Source organism: Patagioenas fasciata, chromosome 8 (assembly GCF_037038585.1).
Source record: "Patagioenas fasciata isolate bPatFas1 chromosome 8, bPatFas1.hap1, whole genome shotgun sequence".
Lineage (NCBI taxonomy): Eukaryota > Metazoa > Chordata > Aves > Columbiformes > Columbidae > Patagioenas > Patagioenas fasciata.
In genome coordinates, this window is record NC_092527.1 from 28,708,336 (window position 1) to 28,727,220 (window position 18,885).

Here is an 18,885-nt window from a genome sequence, read left to right on the forward strand (position 1 = left end):
AAAGGGTTAGCAGAGCAGGCAAGAGAGGAAAGAGATGGATTTGGCTCATAACAGTCAAATTTCAAGGGTCCTCTCTCCACAAAAAATAGGTCTGCTGTCAGAACAGCCAAAAGCCGCAGGGAGGTTGGCAGGGGGGCTGGTCTGGTTGTTATAAGTGTTTCTGTTGCTCTTCAGAGCTGAATGCTTTTTCAAAGGCCTAGCAATGGATATTGATTTCAGTCTGAGAGTAGCAGCCTCCTTCCCACCCACCCTCCCACCCACCCTGGAGTGATTTCTCTCAGCAGGATGCACTGTGGCTATAAGTCTTCTGCTTAACAGCAAAGCAACACATTCTGGCAACATCTTAAATATATTCATAGAACATCTGTGACTGGGTTTGGAAGGGAACCAAAGAGGGTAAAGGGAAGAGAAGTGAACAGGAAGAGGGGGATGAGGGAGAAAAGGGACGGGAAGGTTTAAAAATGTTAACTGTTCTTGAAAGATAAAAGTCATCTTCTGATATAGCAGCACTTTAGCAGTCAGCCGCGCTGAGTAGACCCTGTCCGAGATCAACCGCATGCCAACTTTGTTCCAGAAAAATGTCTGAGAGCCTCTCTCTTCAGCAAGTATTGGTTATGTGGATAGTTCTTTTGTCCTGGCATTGGCAGATAGTTTAAATACTGCAGCTTAAACGAGTCCTGGGAACAAAAAACAGAACAAACCAAACAAACCCCATTCATACCAAGCCTTTTAATGATTTAAAAGAACATCTGATTGACCAGAATGTTTGAGAAAATCAAGATGGCTCATCTGACAGCTCTGGAGCATCACTGTATATTTACCAGTCAAACAGGACACAAGATGTGCACCATGACAGAGCATTTTCATGGGCAAAATGTCACTGTGGATGCTCCCCTGCAGAAGTGTGCCAGCTCTTCTGCCATTTTTCTCAAGCTAATAACAGTAGTGGTGCATGTACCCACCAAAGTGGGCAACCATGATATCCCACTTTACAACTAACCCAAATACACAAAACATTATGTCTTCCCCACATTGTGCTGGCCAAAACAAAAGGGCAAAGTGACGACCAAACCAGTCAGGCTTTGACATGAAAAATTTAACACCCATGCTGTGCTATAGAGAACAAGGGCCCTATCAGCAAGTGATTTTGCACACTGATGCATCTCAATTTAATTTGCCTGAGCTTGTGCCTCAGTGTCTCCTCCCCTAGCCAAACTGTTCTCTTGAATCAGCTTGCTGCAGAGTGAGAAGAATGGTCGCCACTTCAGAGGGAGGGAATAAAGCTGATGCTTCTTGGCAAAGCCCTCCTGCCTGGTGACAACTGCCCAGGGTCAGGCCATCTGCATCCCCTTGTTAGGCAGCAGCTGCTCTGCTCACCCTGCAGAAACCCTTCTTCCTTCTGGGCTGCACTGATAGCTCATTTAATTATTGATGGTGATGGACAGAGGAGGAGTAGTTCTTCAGAGGAAATTACAGACGTGATGCGTCACAAAGCCTAAAATAAAGTCCCTATTCTCAGTTATCAAACCCATTCCTGTCCTCTTACAGGACACTGTAATTACTGTCCAACCAAGATGAAAAATATTGATAGACCCAGCTCGTTATTCAAGCAGCATGCTTGCCTCTGAGCCTTCTTTTTTTTACCTGTGCGAGTGTGAGGTACAGTGTAGTGTTATTTATCTTGAGATGTAGGTGTATGTTCTGGATGGGGAACGAGTGGATTCTGCTTGGGCAGCTGGGTCATTCAGAAAATCCCAGATGAGGATGGTGTCATCATGTGAGCTGCTGACAATCTGGAACTCGTCAAACTGAAGTCGAAAGACTCTTCCAGAATGCTCCTAAATGCAAGTGGGAGACACAGAACATTATTTCAGAAACCTGCTAGCACCTAGGATGGAGCAGGGAATACGAACTTGGGCTTGGATTCTAGCTTTACGTTCATTTCTCAGTAAAACCCACATGACACATCACATAACGTAAACTAAGCACTCTTTCAGTGAAAGGAGTTTGCCGTATCTGAGTTCTTGGCTAACAGGAAGTTTCTATTACAGCCATTCCCTTACTTTCCTATTCCCCATACACCAACTATGCAGAACAACCCAAGCTCCCTCCACAACACAATTCAGCCTGACAGGAGCACAGAGAAGTTCTTTCCCAAAATCACAGCATTCCCAGATGCAGTAGGTTACAGGGGGAGAGATGAGAACTTCGCATTCAAGACCTGGCACCACTGCCACCGCTGAAGAGGAAAGAGCTTAATACTGGAGAACACCAAGAAGCCTGTCGTAAAGTCCAGTGACACAGTAATAATTCCTCTTATGAAGCTCTGAAAATATGAAGTAGAAAGCACATTCTTTATAGTCACTTTGCATTCTGCTCTGAGGTTGAGTGGAAATGGCATGACCATTTGGCAAGAGTTCAGACCGTAATTAACAGGAGGTAATCGCAAGATCCTGGATAGCACAAAGCAAATCCACTATGCTTTCCTTTTGTGTTCCCTATTTTTTCTCGATGCTTACACTGCTGCAAGGGTGAGCAGCGGCCTCCTCCTTGGTCAAAAGGGAATAGAAACCATCCAAGTAAAGCAGGCCCTATCTGTTCTATTAACACATATTCCACTTTAGTGCTCATATGTTGTAAGAGGCTTAGGGTCAGGGAAAAAAGAGCACACTTTAAAATATTGTAGTACTGAAAATACAGGTTTCTCAAATATTTAGACAAAAGAGAATTGTTAGCTACTAAATAGGAAGCCTCTGTCTTCGGGCACAGGACTACAAAAATATAGCTTGGTTAGAAAAGCACAACAGCTGCTTTAAACTGAAACTCTGCATTTTAAAATTAAAATTAACACACACACACACACAAACAAGATTCTATTTTCAAGATAAATTTTTAAAAAGTTTCAGTCTTTGGAACCTTTCTGACTGTCCAACCACAAGTCAAATTTGTCTTGAAAATACCTTATGGGTTTCTATCTTCCCACCTATTCCAAAGAAAAATGTTCTTCCAGAGTCTGTGTTGTAGAAGTGAAGAAGTTCTTGCTAAAAATATCACTACAGCAGTCAGATCCACTGAGGAACTGCTCATAGAGACACCAAGAGAGAGGTACTTCCAAAAACTGTTTCCAAAACCCTCTTTTTTCTCCCAGTCACTACAGGCTAGGTAAGGCTACCCCAGAAGTTCCACACAGCACCTGCCCTTTGCTGTTGTAGCAGCAATAAGCAGAATGTGCACCCTCAGCTGAGGCCACAGGACCTGAACTGTCAAGCTCAAAAGGAAAACTGAACTGTGAGCTTATTCTGTGCCTGGAAAGATTCTGTCAAATTCATGTGACTGTCTTTCCAGCTAACGGAAGACAAAACTGGAAGGGACCTGGCATGCAGCGAACATTTGTTATCTGTGCACTTTCCTCCTACTGTTTGAAAATTGAACACGAGCAGCAGGAGACTCACGCTGTTCATTGTGCAGCCAGGTTTAATTTTGGAGTCCAAGGGAAGAGAAAAAAAACCTCAACAAACCATGGGTAAGCATGTATAAGGACACCCTGCTGTCATAAACATGAAGTCCTAAAAGCATCTCAACAGCTTCCTCTGCTCTGCCCCCTCCAATTTTTGCCCCCTCCATCATTATCAAACAGGGATTTATGAGTATCCATGTGCTGAGATTCCTACAGTGTTTCCTTCCCATCGTTTCTGATTTATAATATAATTAGCTGGGGCACTTTGGCTGTCCACTGCTGGAAAATGCAGAGGAAATCACACCAGTTAAATTAAGTCTACAGGTTACTAGGCACAAATTTGTCTCAGACTGGAGCAGGAACACTGCTAATACCAAGCTGAAGTCTTAGACTCTCAGGATATGTGCTCATGAGCATGGAGTTGTTCCATAGTTTGCAACTGGGTGGCCAATGACAAAGGGTTTTTTCTGGATTTCGGCCATGAAGCTATTTGCAGTTCTATTTGGCTAACAGAAAGGTTTTTCAACATAGCACCTGCAGGCATCCAAGGCTCTCACAGACTCTTACTCCTCTGCTTATGGTCCAAATACATGATTAGAAAAGAGCATGGCTTAATGATCTACTGCCTGTCGGCTGAGTCACCGTGACCCTCACAGCCTGCCCTAAATGTGAAGTAAAATACTTCTGCGGAATCTATGGCAACAATAGCAATTCAGGTGGTGGATGCATGTGCAGAAGGTCAGCTCGTGAAGGTAACCACACTTTTAGAGAATCAGACAGCCTCAGTGGGATCTTAGTGTAGAGCACAGACTATAGTCACATGCCACAGCAGGAAAAGGTCTAACATACATCAACCCAAACACTTCTTAGATAAAAAAGAAATACATTTTTAGTACTTTTTTTTCAATGAGAATTTGGTACTGGATTGAAACTGGCCTTTTTCCCCAGCAACAGTGAAAGTTTTTTAGGGTGAATGTGATGGAAGCATGCTTCTAGGAATCACCCCTATGGCCTTGGCTGTACTGGCATTTTTCTCATAACCTTCCCACATTATTGTAAGTCCAGTGCAGAGCCACTGTTAAACACAACTATGAGTGTTATTAACACTCACACAATAGCATTTTAACCACACCATCATCGGACCTGCACTAAATAGCAATGGATGGAATGAAAGTAGCAGTTGCTGTTCAATGATGAGGTAATTTCACTGTCTGTTCCAGTCCCTATCTGCTTTTTCTTTAAACACCCAAAAGCCAGGTAAAAGCAATCCAAAGGGTGCTTTTGTTCTTGTTCCTCAAATTTGAAATGTACTACTTTGCTTTAAGAAATTTCATGTCAAAAATTAAGAAAACTTACTACTACAGCATTAGGTACACACAGGCTAAAGTAAACCCACTGGGAAAATGGATTCCAAGTCTCAAAAATGGATTTAGTTATTAACTTCAAATCACAGAACAAAACTGTTAAAAAGTAAGTGAAAACTCACAGAATCACAGAACAGTTGGGGTTGGAAGGGACCTCTAGAGATCATCTAGTCCAACCCACCTGCTAAAGCAGGTTCACCTGAAATTCACAGGAATGTGTCCAGGTGGGTTTGAATGTCTCCAGAGAAGGAGACTCCACAGCCCCTCTGGGCAGCCTGTTCCAGTGCTCTCTCATCCTCAAAGTAAAGAAGTTTCTGCTCATATTCAGATGGAACCTCCTATGTTTCAGTCTGTGTCTGTTGCTCCTCATCCTATTGCTTGGCACCATTGAAAAGAGTCTGGTCCCATTCTCTTGAACTCCACAGGTTATAACTTTCAATGCCTTACAGTTTGCAACATTAAGATAAAAGTTGAGCATCTAAAAAAGCCAGACCTCTAGAAATTATTTCTAGATCCCACAGGTTGGGGCAAACACAACTGGAGTTTTCATGGCTGGAGACAGCCCTGATCAAGCACGCTTTTCTGTCCCCTCCACCACCCCTATCAAAAGCTCTTACCACAAGGGTTCGCAAGCAGAGAGTCCCTGCTGGAGCACGGGGGTCCAAAGCAGCCACAAGATCCCATACTTTAATTTTCCTAGTAGTGAAAAAATAGACAAACATCACAGCTTTGTCAGAGAGAAAAGACTGACAGCTCACAGAAAAAAAAAAATCAACTGTTAGTACAGCTTAGCTAATACACCAGTTCAAGTAAAATTACAGTAATCTTTCTGGAGACCTGTTCTTGCATTTCCCCTTTGTAAAGCTTAAAGAGCTTAATGGGAGGAAAAAAATATACTGCCAACAAAGTAAAACACATAAAAAGCAGGTGGTAATAACTAACAGAAACGTGTGGGAGTGGAGACGCCTAAGTCTGTAATGGCAAATGGTCCAGAAGACATGGGAAAGATTGTTCTTACCAGTGTTTCACCTATACAAGGTTTCAGGTTGATTCAGTCAGATATTCTTACAAGCTAAAGAACTGGACCACACACATCAAATCACACTGACTTACTTCAAAAAAAGAAAAAAAGTTATCCTTTATAGCACAGTCCTGATTTTCTGGCCATGATAAGGTCCACTTGGTATGACAGAAAAATAATTTACTATTTATAAGGAAGAAACAGCAAAGTGGGATGTGAAAAACTGAGACAGACAGGAAGATGCCAGGAATTGACTGTACTGACAGCCTCACCCATCGTATGCCCCGCTGACTATCCTCTTGTTATCAAAGCGTATGCATCTCACCAACTCTTCGTGGCCTTCCAGTACTCGTAAACATGCCCCACACTCGATGTCCCACAGCCTAGAAGAGAATACAAAGAAGCACTAAGAATTTTTGAGTATTTGGTCATTGCAACAAAACATCTGGTCTTTGCTTGCAGTTAATGGAAACTTGGAAATAAAGATTATGACGAAATAAAGATGAAACAAACTACCTTAATCACTCCTTTTCCTGCTGTCAAGCAGATGCATGCTTTTCAACATGACCCTGTTACCGTATCACACAGGAAATGAGTCAGAGATCCAAAATTTTTAGTACCAGTTGTCTCTAGTATCTACTGCTCTAGTAACACAGGATATCTCTCAGTTATCTTCAGAGTGAGCCTCGTAACTTCATTTTACTGAAGTTGATTTTTCATAAAAGCATCCTGCCTTGATTTTAAGACATTAAGAGAGGGAGACTTACCAATCCCCTTGGCAGATTGTTCCCATGGTAAGATCACCTTCACAGGGCACATGCCCCTTTCTGTACCCCTACGTGCCTACTTCTGATTTGGAGACTACCATCAGACAAATTTAGACATTGATACAGTGGTGAAAAGTATAAGAATTAACAAATCCTTTTTACTTGTCATGAAGGTATGCTTACTCTATAATCTAGTCACCTTATGCATAAGCAAAAATTGGCACTCTATATTTATTATTTGTAATGCATTTTCTTCTTGCTCTCAAATAATTCCTGTGGCTCTCTGTTGTGTCTAATAATCCAACGTTTTAAAAAAGTTCTGGCACCAAAACCAGTACACAGTATCCCAGTAAGGGATTCAGCAATATGTTATTCTCTCAATTATAAGTAACTCAAGAGTTTTGGGCTTTCTGAAGGTTTTTTAGCAAGGAGAATAAATTAAAATAAATTAATTTTACACTTACACACTATCTTGAAAAATATTTAACAAATGCTTGAAACAGTTACGAAGTAAATCTATTTGCTTTCCATACTTTTGTCAGCTCTTTGACATGACTCCCTGTTACCACGGATAAAGAAAGACTGTTTGCCTACAAGAACTGGAATTCTTTGACATATACTGTCTAGAGGAGTTCCACCTCCAGTTAAGACATGCTCTGCTCATACAGGAGTCTTTTAATACCAGTATCTTCTGCGGCTCCCTGACACACAACTGAAAGACAGCAGTCGCAAGTGTTTTTAAATGCTCAGTCATTTAGCATTCAGACTGACATGAACTTCACAGCAGTGAGAAATATGCGTGGTTTGTGGAATTTCTCTGGTGACATATCTCGAAGCAGTACAGCTGCTGAGGGGTCAGTTCACTTCTTGAGAGACAGACACAGAAGGAGATAAATTGTCCCTATATATTTTACTCCAGAGGTCTCCCAGGGAATAATCCAGATCCAGGGGATGTGTGCCCAAGGCTGGTGGATAATGATTGCAGCTGTCCTGCCATGGACAAGCTGCTCTCAACTTCGGACAACAGAGGAGTGAACAGAACTCTTTCATCACCGCAGAAATGAGTAAGGATTTGTCTATGCACATGTTTGAGGCCAACGAGGAGCACAAGGTGATTCTTCGATGCATGAAGTTAATCTGTGAAGATCTTAATAGTTTTCACATGAGTACCAGCACACCAGGCAAGGTCAGAGCAAGCAATTCCATGGCAAAGGTCAGCCAAAGGCACTCTGACTGGTCAGAGAGCATCAAGTCTCCCAAGGACTGTAAACAGGATGGATAATGCCAGAAATGAACTGGTGCAGAAAGGTTTGAAGAGGAATCTTGTGCCAGGAACTTTCATGCCATGTGTTTCCATTCCTTGCCATCAATCCTGAGATTGTCAGTACCTCTAAGAGGCTGCATCACACCAATTCAGGCCTGTATTTTCAGGTCCCAGTTTGAGGTTTTACCTGAATCTGATTAGGAGAGATGATTGTGTCCCCAGCCATGTGGGGAATGGACCTTCATGTACAAAAGGCGTAACTGCTATCTATATAAGAGCAGAATCTCCTAGCAGAATCAGTGCCAAGGATCCCTCCCAGATTTGATAACCTTCTCAAATTTCTACTTCTTTAAATAGTCAAAAGGGCCAAAAAAAAACCCAAAAAAATTTACTCCAAAGTGTACATAGTCAAAAACAGTACCACTCTTCCTTACTATAGCTTTGGAAGAACTTCTGTAAGTAGAGGGAAGTCTGCAGTTATCTCAGCCTTTAATTCACCAGAAGTCCTGGCAGAGCTGGAAGATGCACAGAAAGCAGGAGAGCCTGAATACCCATCTTCTAGAGAGAATGCTGCTGTCTAAGCAGCCCAGTACCAGACCCCCATATATGCACACACTGGAAGCAGGATACACACATGCATATCAACCACTCATTTAAAAATGAACCCCAGATGATGTAGTCTGATTCTATTTTCTTGCTCTAAATTATCTTTTCCTTCCTTTCTATACCATGCTTGTCTGTGGCAATTATGAACTTTGGGCCTTGAGGCTAAGATACCGAAGTGATTGGATTTAACTCGATGGACCAGTTTCTACCAGATGGAAATCAGCACAATGATAGCGATGCCTATGTAGCTGTGTCCTTTTAAACAGGTGAAATTACTGGCCTAAAACAAAAGCTAAATCATTTTTATACTGGAGACTCTCTACAGAAGAGGGCTATTGATTTCTCAGCTTCAAAGGTCCTTATATTTGCAGTTGCAAAACTAGAAAACACAGAGTCATCTTTTGGAAAAACGTTTCCCTGCAGCTAAGGAACAATGAACTTCAAATCCTGTGTCAGGAGGCGGTCTCTACTGAAAGGTCAACATGCAACATCTGGCATTTTACAATGGATTAAAATCAAACATATGAAGCAAAAAGCCACCCCCAAAGATGATTTAGAAACCTGCCCATTCTTTGTCACCCTTCCACTGACTTATGCCGTCTGCTAATGGCTGGGAGAAAATGATGTGTCCAGGTAAGCCTTGTGCCTTGGCCACACAGCTGCCAAAGTTGACTTCCATTAAGATTCACTGCCAGCATTCCTGAAATTCTAGCACAATTTATCTGTCAACAAGGGATTTTGTCTAATGTAAGCATAAAAGTAACTGTATTCCTATTCACCGTTATCACTATCTTGACATTTATTTTTATTAGCATTGCAAGTCATATTTTAGATCCTTCCCTAACTGCTGTAATATTTAACTATTTCTTGCTCTAATTCTGAGCCCACGTTTCACAGTACAATGGCAGAGGGTGTTGTTTTTTTCTGTTTGAAGTGCCAGAGTTCTCACCACGTGGTTCTACTCAGACAAAGCTTGTAATACTTTTCCCCTGATTAAAAGACAAAAGTTCCAGCTCTCTTGGTCATGCTCTCAGACAGCCCAATACAAAGGTCTGGCACAATGATCTGGTGACGTCAACCAAGGGACCACCGTTATCCTACAGAATGCAAAGCAGGTAGAGGCTGTGTGTTGCAAGCAAAGTCCACAGGGAAACAGTGGCATGAATCATTCCCGCTGAGGAGAAATTATTACTGACAGGCAAAATGAAGGGTTTCTGCTTACCCTGTCCAGCTTTCAAGTTTTATCAGAAAGCAGACAATTAATTTAAAGCAATGACAAAAGGAAGGTTGGTCTTACTCTTGTTTGCATGACAGGGCCATTTCCCTATGTCATGTACATTACTATTCCAGCTTGCTCTGTAGTGGGACATCCCTCTGCCAGCAGCCGCAGGAGGTTGGGAGAAATCCTGGCTCATGAGACCAGAAGGAGTTAAATCTCAGATTGCAACCAGGGCAGCTGGAGAAGTGCAAAAGGCAGCAAACTGAACTTCATGCTCTAAGCCAGCTGTTCCAAACTTAACCAGGTGCCAAGTACCACAAGAAGAGTTTGGCGAGAGCCCAGGAGGATTTCTGCAGAGGATTAAATGCCTCTTACTGCAAATCTGACCCCTTTAACTAGACACATAGGCCAATTAAAATATCACAAGAGGACATCACATAAAGTGGTGCCTGCCAGCTTCTTCATACACCAGAATTGTCAGAGCAATGCAACTTGTTGATTAGTATGGGACTCTTGGGATATAGAGGATGAAAGACAATACAGTAAACCAGGCTTCTAATATCTCTTTCCAGTAGTTCCCAATGTTCTCTAGAAGAAAACATATTTCAAAGATGACAAGAGTACAGAGCACTTCAGTTGCCTAACCTCTGCACATCCTAGGGAATCAGAGACAATATACTTGCACAGAACTCTGCAATGGGGAGTGTGTCTCTCACCTGATAGTATTATCTGAAGAGCCGCTCACTACTAGCCTGTCTCTGTACTGCAGACATGCAATGCCTCGTTTGTGGCCATTTAAGGTGCGCACAAATTCGCAGGTACTAGTGTTCCATACCTGTGACAGGAAGGGGAGAGGGAATCACACAGAGACAAAATTATTAAGAAAAGACTAATGAAAGCTGGTATTTGTATGATAAGTGCATCCAGAATGCTCTTAACGGAAGATGCTGTCATTAAGACTGGGAAAATTACCCCTCTGATGACTTATGACTATAGCCTGCAACTGTTAGCAGCTTGAGTCACTGGAGACTGAGTACACAGATTTTTGCCACACCATATGAGAATTAGCTTCCAAAATCAGGTTTTAGCACTCCTGGGCTATGATTTAGTCTACACAGGGTCTTGATTTTCCTCATTTTTAATGCTGCAGATTGAGATCATAGCAGTAACACTTAAGTGACTCCCATCCACTCACCTTCACTTTTGCCCCCATGCTGCCCTCTGACAACTGTTCGAATGACTGATGCTGAAACAGATTACGGAAGTGGTCAAGTTGAAAAGGAACACAGAAAAAAAAGTCCTTTTTCAACTGCATCTGTACCTAAATCTGATTTGCCATACAGCTCTGTAAACAAGTTGTGCAAGTTCAACAGAGGAGGGATGAGTAGAAATGAACATCAGGAGAACACTGCTTCTAAAGGGAGATCTGTGTAATAACTGCCGGGGACCATCTATCCTGCACTGGTCACCGTTCTTGGTTATTAAATAGCCCAGTGTTACAACTAAAAAGCTCCTGAAACACTTCACCTTTATAGTTCTGTCACCGGATGCTGATACAATGTACTTGTCATCAAAGTCCACCACGTTGACAGCTGCTCGGTGCCCTACGAGCACCCTCCTCAGCGTGATGTCTGTTGGTGAAGCCATGTCCCACACAGCAATGGAGCGGTCTTTGGAACACGTCACCATCATGCCGTTATTGAAGCGGAGGTGCAGTACTGCTTCGCAGTGGTGAATAAGGGTATTCAGCATCTCGCCTGCGTTTACGTCCCACACCCTGCAGTTTCAAATTTCAAACCAGAGAGATGAGAGTTAAAAAAACCCCATACAGCGAATTTTCTGTAGAGTGAGAGAGGTATAGGGAAAGTAATTGACTCTCTAGCAATATTAGAGAAGCAAACACCACAAGTTACATCTACATCCATTAAAGAGTTCATTAAAATATGTATTATATAAACCTGTTGATTATGCGTACATTGAGACAGTCCAGCAGCCAAAAACCCTGCAATGCAGTTAATGCCACAAAATAACCCAGTCACAAAAAACGTTCTTTAATTAAGGGAATTTAGGGCTGAAGAAACACATGAGATCATGGCCTTAAAGATTGATGTTTCCTGGTTGTGTCAGTCTACCACACACTTCATTTCCAGTGCGTGAGTACTTAATCATGACCTGTGGAGAAGGAAGTTCAATGACAGGTTTAATTTTTGACCTCTCTCTGAGGATTATCAACTCAAAGGATAATTTAAACAGAAGCAGAAGGCAAGATAATGCTTTTCAAACAAATATAAGTAATTGCCACAAGCTGCACCATGAATTGCATTTACCTTGCAGTGCATCTGGTACACAGCTACATTCCAGGAATGTACTGAATACCCAAATTAAGACAGAGCATTTATGTCAATTTAATGCTACTGGAACCAACTGTTTCAGCTGAAAGATAAGATGAAAGTTAGACAAAGGCTTCATGTAGAACTTCTAGGACTTGAAATGAAGATTTTAAGCCTTAAAAATGTTTCTTTTGGGCTATTCTGTTGGCGAACTTCTTTTACCCTCTATAAAGAGATTTATTTTGGTACTATCACACCTGTATCCCAAATACACTAATGTGAGAGCAGAAAATGGCTGTATCATCAGGGACATCAGACATAGCAGAAGTTAAAACTTTCATCTGCCAATAAAGCGAGCAGTAACAAAAGGCAAGATGTGAGAAAGACTTTTAATGTCTTATTTTCTAACTTACGGAGACCGAAGTGCAACCGAATCTGGACTATAAATGAGAAAGAAATGTACATTCCAATTAAAAAATGCAAAGAAAAAACCCCACAAACTAAAGACCTAAGCCATTAGTTTACAAGCAGTTTGCAGGCAGGGTTGCCAAACTGAACACGAGCTGGAGAACTACTGACTTCTTCGGACAAGAGTATCCCTGAGATCTCAGAAGCATTAAAAACCCATCTGTACTGTCTATTGGATGAAGCCCTCTTCCTGAGGAGACCCAAGGATAAAAGTGATGCATCCTATATGCCCCTGCAACTTGGCCTGCCTGGCCTTGTATGGAAGGTGATAATGCTTGTCGCAGAAATCAGCCTCTCCTTCTGCGATCTGTTTAGCACAGTGTAGTTCCCACACCATCTCCAGAAAGGCGATTTTGTCAAAATTCTGGATTACTACTAATGATAGGACCCCAAAATCTAGCAGCACCAGAAGACTGCATGCACTCCATGTAAGGAGCTAAATTTAATGGTAATGAACTTAACAGTGGTAGTTTACATGCAAGCCACATGATAATCATGAGCAGCTTGCAGCAATAGGAACATGTGCTAATAGCTTCAGAAAAGGCCACTGACACAGCTTTTTGTTGTTTGCAACTTCACTGCATGGGCATTGTTTGTACTTTAACAATATGAGAATATATAACAACATCGACTTGCTTCTTCACATTCAAGTTTATATTGCAATTCACTAACTCATATGTGCCTGCCTTTACACTGTAGGTCTTAGATTCTCTGGGATCCTGCAATATGTCTTGTGGACTTCACATCTACACAACATGAACCAAATGTGCTGACTTGAGATATCCAGCCTTCTACTGGAGACTGGAAGGGAAGCAAGGTTAGAAAGATTGAATGAAAAGAAACATCATGCTGAAATTTAATTGAAACTCACAGGAGATCTAGTCATACATCTTTTGTTAAAATTAAGTGACAATGGATGACTAAATCTTCAGACTTGCTTTGAAAACTTCAACCAACTTAAAAAGTTATTCCGTGGGAGAATTTAAAACATTTTCAAAGAATGTCAAAACATGCAAAACCTTGGTGAAGTGCCAGATGGCCTTCCTAAGTCATCTTGACCTTGACTGGCCTTTGCTTAGGTTCTCATTTCTCCTTGACAGCCATTTGCATGGACATCTGACAAACAAGGACAATACACTCCTGAACAAATATGTTGAACAACTTCATGGAACTGACTGAATAGCACACATTTTAAAAAAGATCATTCCAGTGGCTTGCAAGGCTAAGATCTCAGAGGCAAACAGAAAGCTCCAAATCACAAGCACACACCTGACTGTTGAGTCTGAAGATCCAGTAATGATCACCCGTTCATCGTACTGGAGGCACAGGACAGAACCCGTGTGTCCAGTGAGAATTCGCTTGCATTCCAATGTATTCTTGTCCCAGATCTAAGACAGCAAACATTTAAAACCAGACAGCTCAGTAAGGTTTTCATCTTTAAGCACTTACTGGTTTGACTGGTCTGTTTTTTACTATAACACATCATCCACAGTGCCGTTAAAACATCTTTAGTGGCATTTGTAGAATCTTCTACAGGTTCTTTGATGCAATGCACTAACATCTTTGATATTACTGCTTTACTATGAACATGGGTTTTATCCTTCTCATCAGGGTACAGGGCACAGTAATTACATAGCCTGTAATTACTGATGGACAAGGACTCTGCTAGTGAAGTCTTGTTTGTAAGAAAACAGAGTCTCTCTTTGCCAGATGAAAGGGGCATACATGCTGTGCAGATGTGAGGTGGGGGAAGAAGGCTATGTTACTCACAAGAGATTGAGTAGCTGTCACTGAAATGAGGACACTATTATTTATGGCATAGACACTGTGTGCCATTAGTATAACATTTTTGAGCATTCTCACCTTAATAGTATTGTCTCGTAGGCCACTTACTATCTTCTGATCATCATACTGTAAACAATAAACTCCTTTGCTTGTCTCGCTTCGGCAGTGGATCCTCTGTAAACTGTGTCTTCCACACCGCCAGTTTGACTCTATTGTCTTGAGGAGAGACAGGAGACAAACGAGAAGTAAAAATAAAGCATGGAACTCTCCCCTTTTTTTGTTTGTTTGAGAGAACAGCAGCTACTTTTCTTCATGCTTTTTCCTGCAGTCAGGCCCACACAATGACATAATTGCTTTCTAGAAGAAGCAGCACATGTTATAAAACCAATTAAATGGACAAAAGCCTGGAAAACATATAATGGCTAAACTTGTCAGTCTTACCTAGAATGGTGAAGGAGAAGTGGCCTAAAAGCTTTTTTCTATCTCCAACCTTTAACCCCCTGTGATTCAATGACTAAGCAACTGAAGAGCTAAGCTAAGCTCTAGCCAAGGGCTTGGAGAAACTTGACACAACAGTGCCTGAACACCACTTTTGCCATTAGGAAACTACCAGAACACGGCATTGTGCTTACACCAGACACAAAGCAACCACGCTCAGTTGCCTCCCGTTTCCCTGGGTCTTAGAACTGCAGTCTTTAGCGTTCTTTCTCCCTGGCTCAGTTCCTGATAGCTCCTCCCTGTAGCATCTTAGTAGGTCTCATCTGCAGCGGCTGGAGCAAAGTATTGTGGAACAGAGAAAGTCAAGATGGCACAGTGCTGTTGTGACATCTGATGTGCAAGGTGTAGAGACTCCATTTGCAAACAGTTCACCGAAAAATCCAACTCATTCTCTAAGGAAGCGGTGAAGCCTGGGACCTCATATAACTGTCCCAGATCTACAAACTCCAGGCAAACACAGACATATTTAATGAAGTATTTCATGAGAACGAAACATTCTCAGAATTACAGCATCCTGAATAAATTAGGAAAACGTATGAAAAAACAAACAAACAAAAAAACCCACCACATTTGGAAGCTTCTCCTTACCTCTATGTCCTGTATAATTTTGGGGTAAAGTGCTCTGTAGAAGGAGTTGGGTGGCGCAGTCCCATCAGGAGGTTTATTTTTAAATAGGTATTGTCCCCTGGAAGACAAAGAACACTCCCATTGAACACAAATCATGTTTCAGCATTTTGGAGAAAGGTTTTCCTGGCTTTTCACAAATGGGTAAACACTGTTGAAAAGCAAAGATAGATTCATATTCAAACTTAAATTACAGTAAGATGGGGTGGATCCTTGTTTGTTTGCCCTGCAACATGTCTGTGTTGCATTTAGACACTGAAATACTTAGGAAAAATCTGTGCCCAGTCACCCAGAGAAGGGAAATATATTATCTGTTATGGACATGAGCCACGACTCCATAGGAGGTAAGAATGGCTCACCCCCACAATACACGTACCCACATTGGAGGTCACCTTTAAAATAAAGTGTACAAAGAAAATGAATGAAGCCAAGGAACCCTCAAACTCACTATGCATTTGAGAGTAGCTTTTATCCGCATTACCAGGAACAACATCAGTTTTGGTACATGGACATTTTACTGCTACTACTACATTTTGGTAAGCAACACTTCATCTGCAGTGCCTCCTTCATTTCAACACTAATTTGGAATACTCATATCCCAAGCTAGATCTTTGCTACAAAAAAAAAATTCCGCAAATGGCAATCACTACCTGCTGTGTAAAAAACTTTAATTCCTCATCCTGAAGTTAAGAAGCCACCAAACACGGTGTGGAAGCTTGTAAACCCCACCATGGGCGTGCTAACTGCTGTTCTGCCTGGCAACATGCCTCACAAAACAGAGAGAGGCACAAATGCCTCTGAGTGTAATCCTGGCATCAGAGCACAGAGTTTACACTAGGCTAGCTCTCCACTTCTCCCTCTCTTGCTCCATTATGGCAAAATTAATTGTTCAATACTTCATATGCATTTCTTTCTTATCCTTTCCATACAATATACCTTGAAACTCATTTGAGAGACTTGTACATTAGCTGTCCTAACGTACTTTAACTCGGGAAATCACAACAGTGAACCAAAAATTTTAGATTATAAGGCAGTGGCAAACTATAGGACTGAACAAACAAAGTAACAAATGCTTAAGAAAATAATTTTCGATAATTCTTTAAATAAAGTACTTCAAGTACAACTTGAGAGAAAGGTGGTTTCCATTTTGGACAATCATCTGAGTCTTTAAATACAGTGACCAGCAGCCACTCATATGGGACAAATACATGTGAGGCAGGGACACATGGATGCAGGCAAACTGTAACTAGATGGTTGCCTATTTACTGTGATCCAGTCTGGAAGCAGACACAAGAAAATTAAAATTATTGGCCCAGGCAGACGAAAAACGCTTTGGGGATACACAGAATACCTAGGACACATCCTGGTAGACTTGGGGTAGGTCTACGAAATCTGTATACAAGTCTATGTGCCTGAAAAGCTGACTATTGTTTGCAACTTTACTAGTTGACCTAATACAAAGTCTTGTTGCTACCTATAAGCCCTGCCTTGCTGCATGTAGAGTTAGTTGTTTACAGATCAGCTAAAGAATTGCTTGGAATTTCCATGGCATCCCAATGGCCATCATGCTGTGGGTCTTATGTGATAAAAGGAAATATTGTTTGCAGGTTTTGATAACTGGCCAATTCAATCAAGTATTCAGATGGATGCAATCGTGCCCAGATTTTAGGCTTCTGTTTTACATTTCTCTAAATCTGTGTAACCCTTACTGCTCCCTGACAAGCTGTCAGTGAAGGCTACTGTGCTGTGGAACTGGGTGTTTCTGTTGTAAATCAGGAGCTGCAAACGCTGGAATCAGGCAGCCCATGTGCAAAGCGAGGAGCTTTAAGCAAGCAACACCAGCCATCTACCGTTCCGAACTCCAGTCAGTCACCTCCTTCTGCCATGCACAGCATTAGCCTTGATTACAACCTATAGAGGTCTATATGGCAGAGATGCAATTACACAGTATATTTCTTGCCTGCCTCTCCCAATCAGCCCGACAGGCCTGCAGTTGTATCTTCTAGAGCTAATCAGAGGGCAATCAGAAAGAAAGGACACAACTTGCTCCTCTTATGTGAAAGCAACTTCAAGGGTGCTGTGTAAACCCGAAGAGGTGCTGTAACAGTGTGACTGTCCTTTCAGATGAGAAGCAGAATTTTGCAGCTGTTTTTTAGAAATGTCATGTGTTTACATGACTAGTAATCAGTGCCAATGTTACTTCTAAAACTGGAGGGAGCAACTTGAGACCCGTCAGCTATGATCTCTGCCAAGATGCAGAGAACAGGTGAAGTTCCGCAGAACGGGAAAAAGACAAATGCAGCTTTTGCATTTAAAAAAACAGGGGGAGAAGGCAGATCCAAATAAATGTTGGACCGATCAACTCAACTTGGACAGCTTGGTGGTTCTAGAGCACACAGTCAGATGAGCATGAAGAAGATGACAAGGTGACAAACAACAGGCAACACTGATGAATCCAGAAGATAACATGTCAAACTGACCTAATTTATTCTCAGAAGCCATTCTCATGACTTAGCTACGAAAGTATTATCTTAGAAGAGCTGAAGGGTAGACACACAAATGGTTGGAAAGCAGTTTAGTAATGGTGCACTGTCAAACATGATAGCAACTGGGATCTTGCATGGAGTCTGTCCTAGCTGTGTCATTACTGAGCATTTTCCTTAATGAGAAAGAATGGAACAGGCAATGCATTTATTACCTGGTGAATGATAACAAAACTGGGAGAAGCTACAAGCACTTTGGAGGACAAGATTAATCTTATAAGCCTCGTAACAAAACGGAGAAATACCAAGCAAGAAATAGAATCTAATTCAATAAGGACAAGTGCCAAGTTCATGACTTAGTAACATCCTAGGTATGCAATATGAGAAATAACAGCTAAGTAGAACTTTCTATGAAAGGGCAATTAAAAGTTTTAGAACAGTATTACACCACTGCTAAAAAAAAAAAGCAAATGTTCACTGGAAAGCATAAAATGGAGTGTCCTCCATAACGCATGCAGGGCAATGCTTCCCACCAAACTCTGGTGATGCCTCAGCAGAAGTCAGACACCCAGCTGATCGCACCATGCTCCGAGAATGAAGTAGAGTAATCGAGGAGGGTCTGAACATGGAAAACCAAGAATGTCAAGAGGAAAACACAGGATTACAGTTGGTCAGTACATGCAATATGAAGGAAACATCATCACCTTCCAACATGCAAAGATTACTGCAAAAAAGAGAACGAAAAACTGTCCTGTGCTTCTATGTAGGTTAAATCTAATCTGCTGAACTGTAGCTAGGGAGACACCCTAGATTTTAGGAGTCTCTAACATTCTGGGGAATCTCTATCAGTGAAGGTTTTTAAGAACAAGTTAGACAAACATCTGAGATGAATTAAGAGAAAACTTTCTCCCTTTGGGAAACAGGAGGGACAAAACTCTCAGTGTCCTTTTCAGACTTATTATGACATCAAGAATACAGAGCAAAACCAGAAGTCCTGGA

The 18,885-nt window shown here is 41.6% G+C and overlaps 1 protein-coding gene across 9 annotated transcripts in view; it reads right to left on the minus strand.

The window, feature by feature from the left end:
• Positions 1–262: 262 nt before the first annotated feature.
• Positions 263–18,885, minus strand: part of BTRC (beta-transducin repeat containing E3 ubiquitin protein ligase) — a 114,388-nt gene continuing 95,765 nt past the window's right edge. For all 9 annotated transcript variants that reach the window (XM_071812090.1, XM_065843886.2, XM_065843884.2 and 6 more), the window contains 9 exons: positions 15,368–15,464; positions 14,360–14,497; positions 13,766–13,884; positions 11,226–11,475; positions 10,415–10,533; positions 6,115–6,225; positions 5,439–5,517; positions 1,645–1,838; positions 263–677 (listed from right to left, as the gene is read on the minus strand). In XM_071812090.1, coding sequence (XP_071668191.1) covers positions 1,677–1,838; positions 5,439–5,517; positions 6,115–6,225; positions 10,415–10,533; positions 11,226–11,475; positions 13,766–13,884; positions 14,360–14,497; positions 15,368–15,464 — 1,075 coding nt within the window. In that variant the 3' untranslated portion in view covers positions 263–677; positions 1,645–1,676. The remainder of the gene's footprint in view (positions 678–1,644; positions 1,839–5,438; positions 5,518–6,114; positions 6,226–10,414; positions 10,534–11,225; positions 11,476–13,765; positions 13,885–14,359; positions 14,498–15,367; positions 15,465–18,885) is intronic.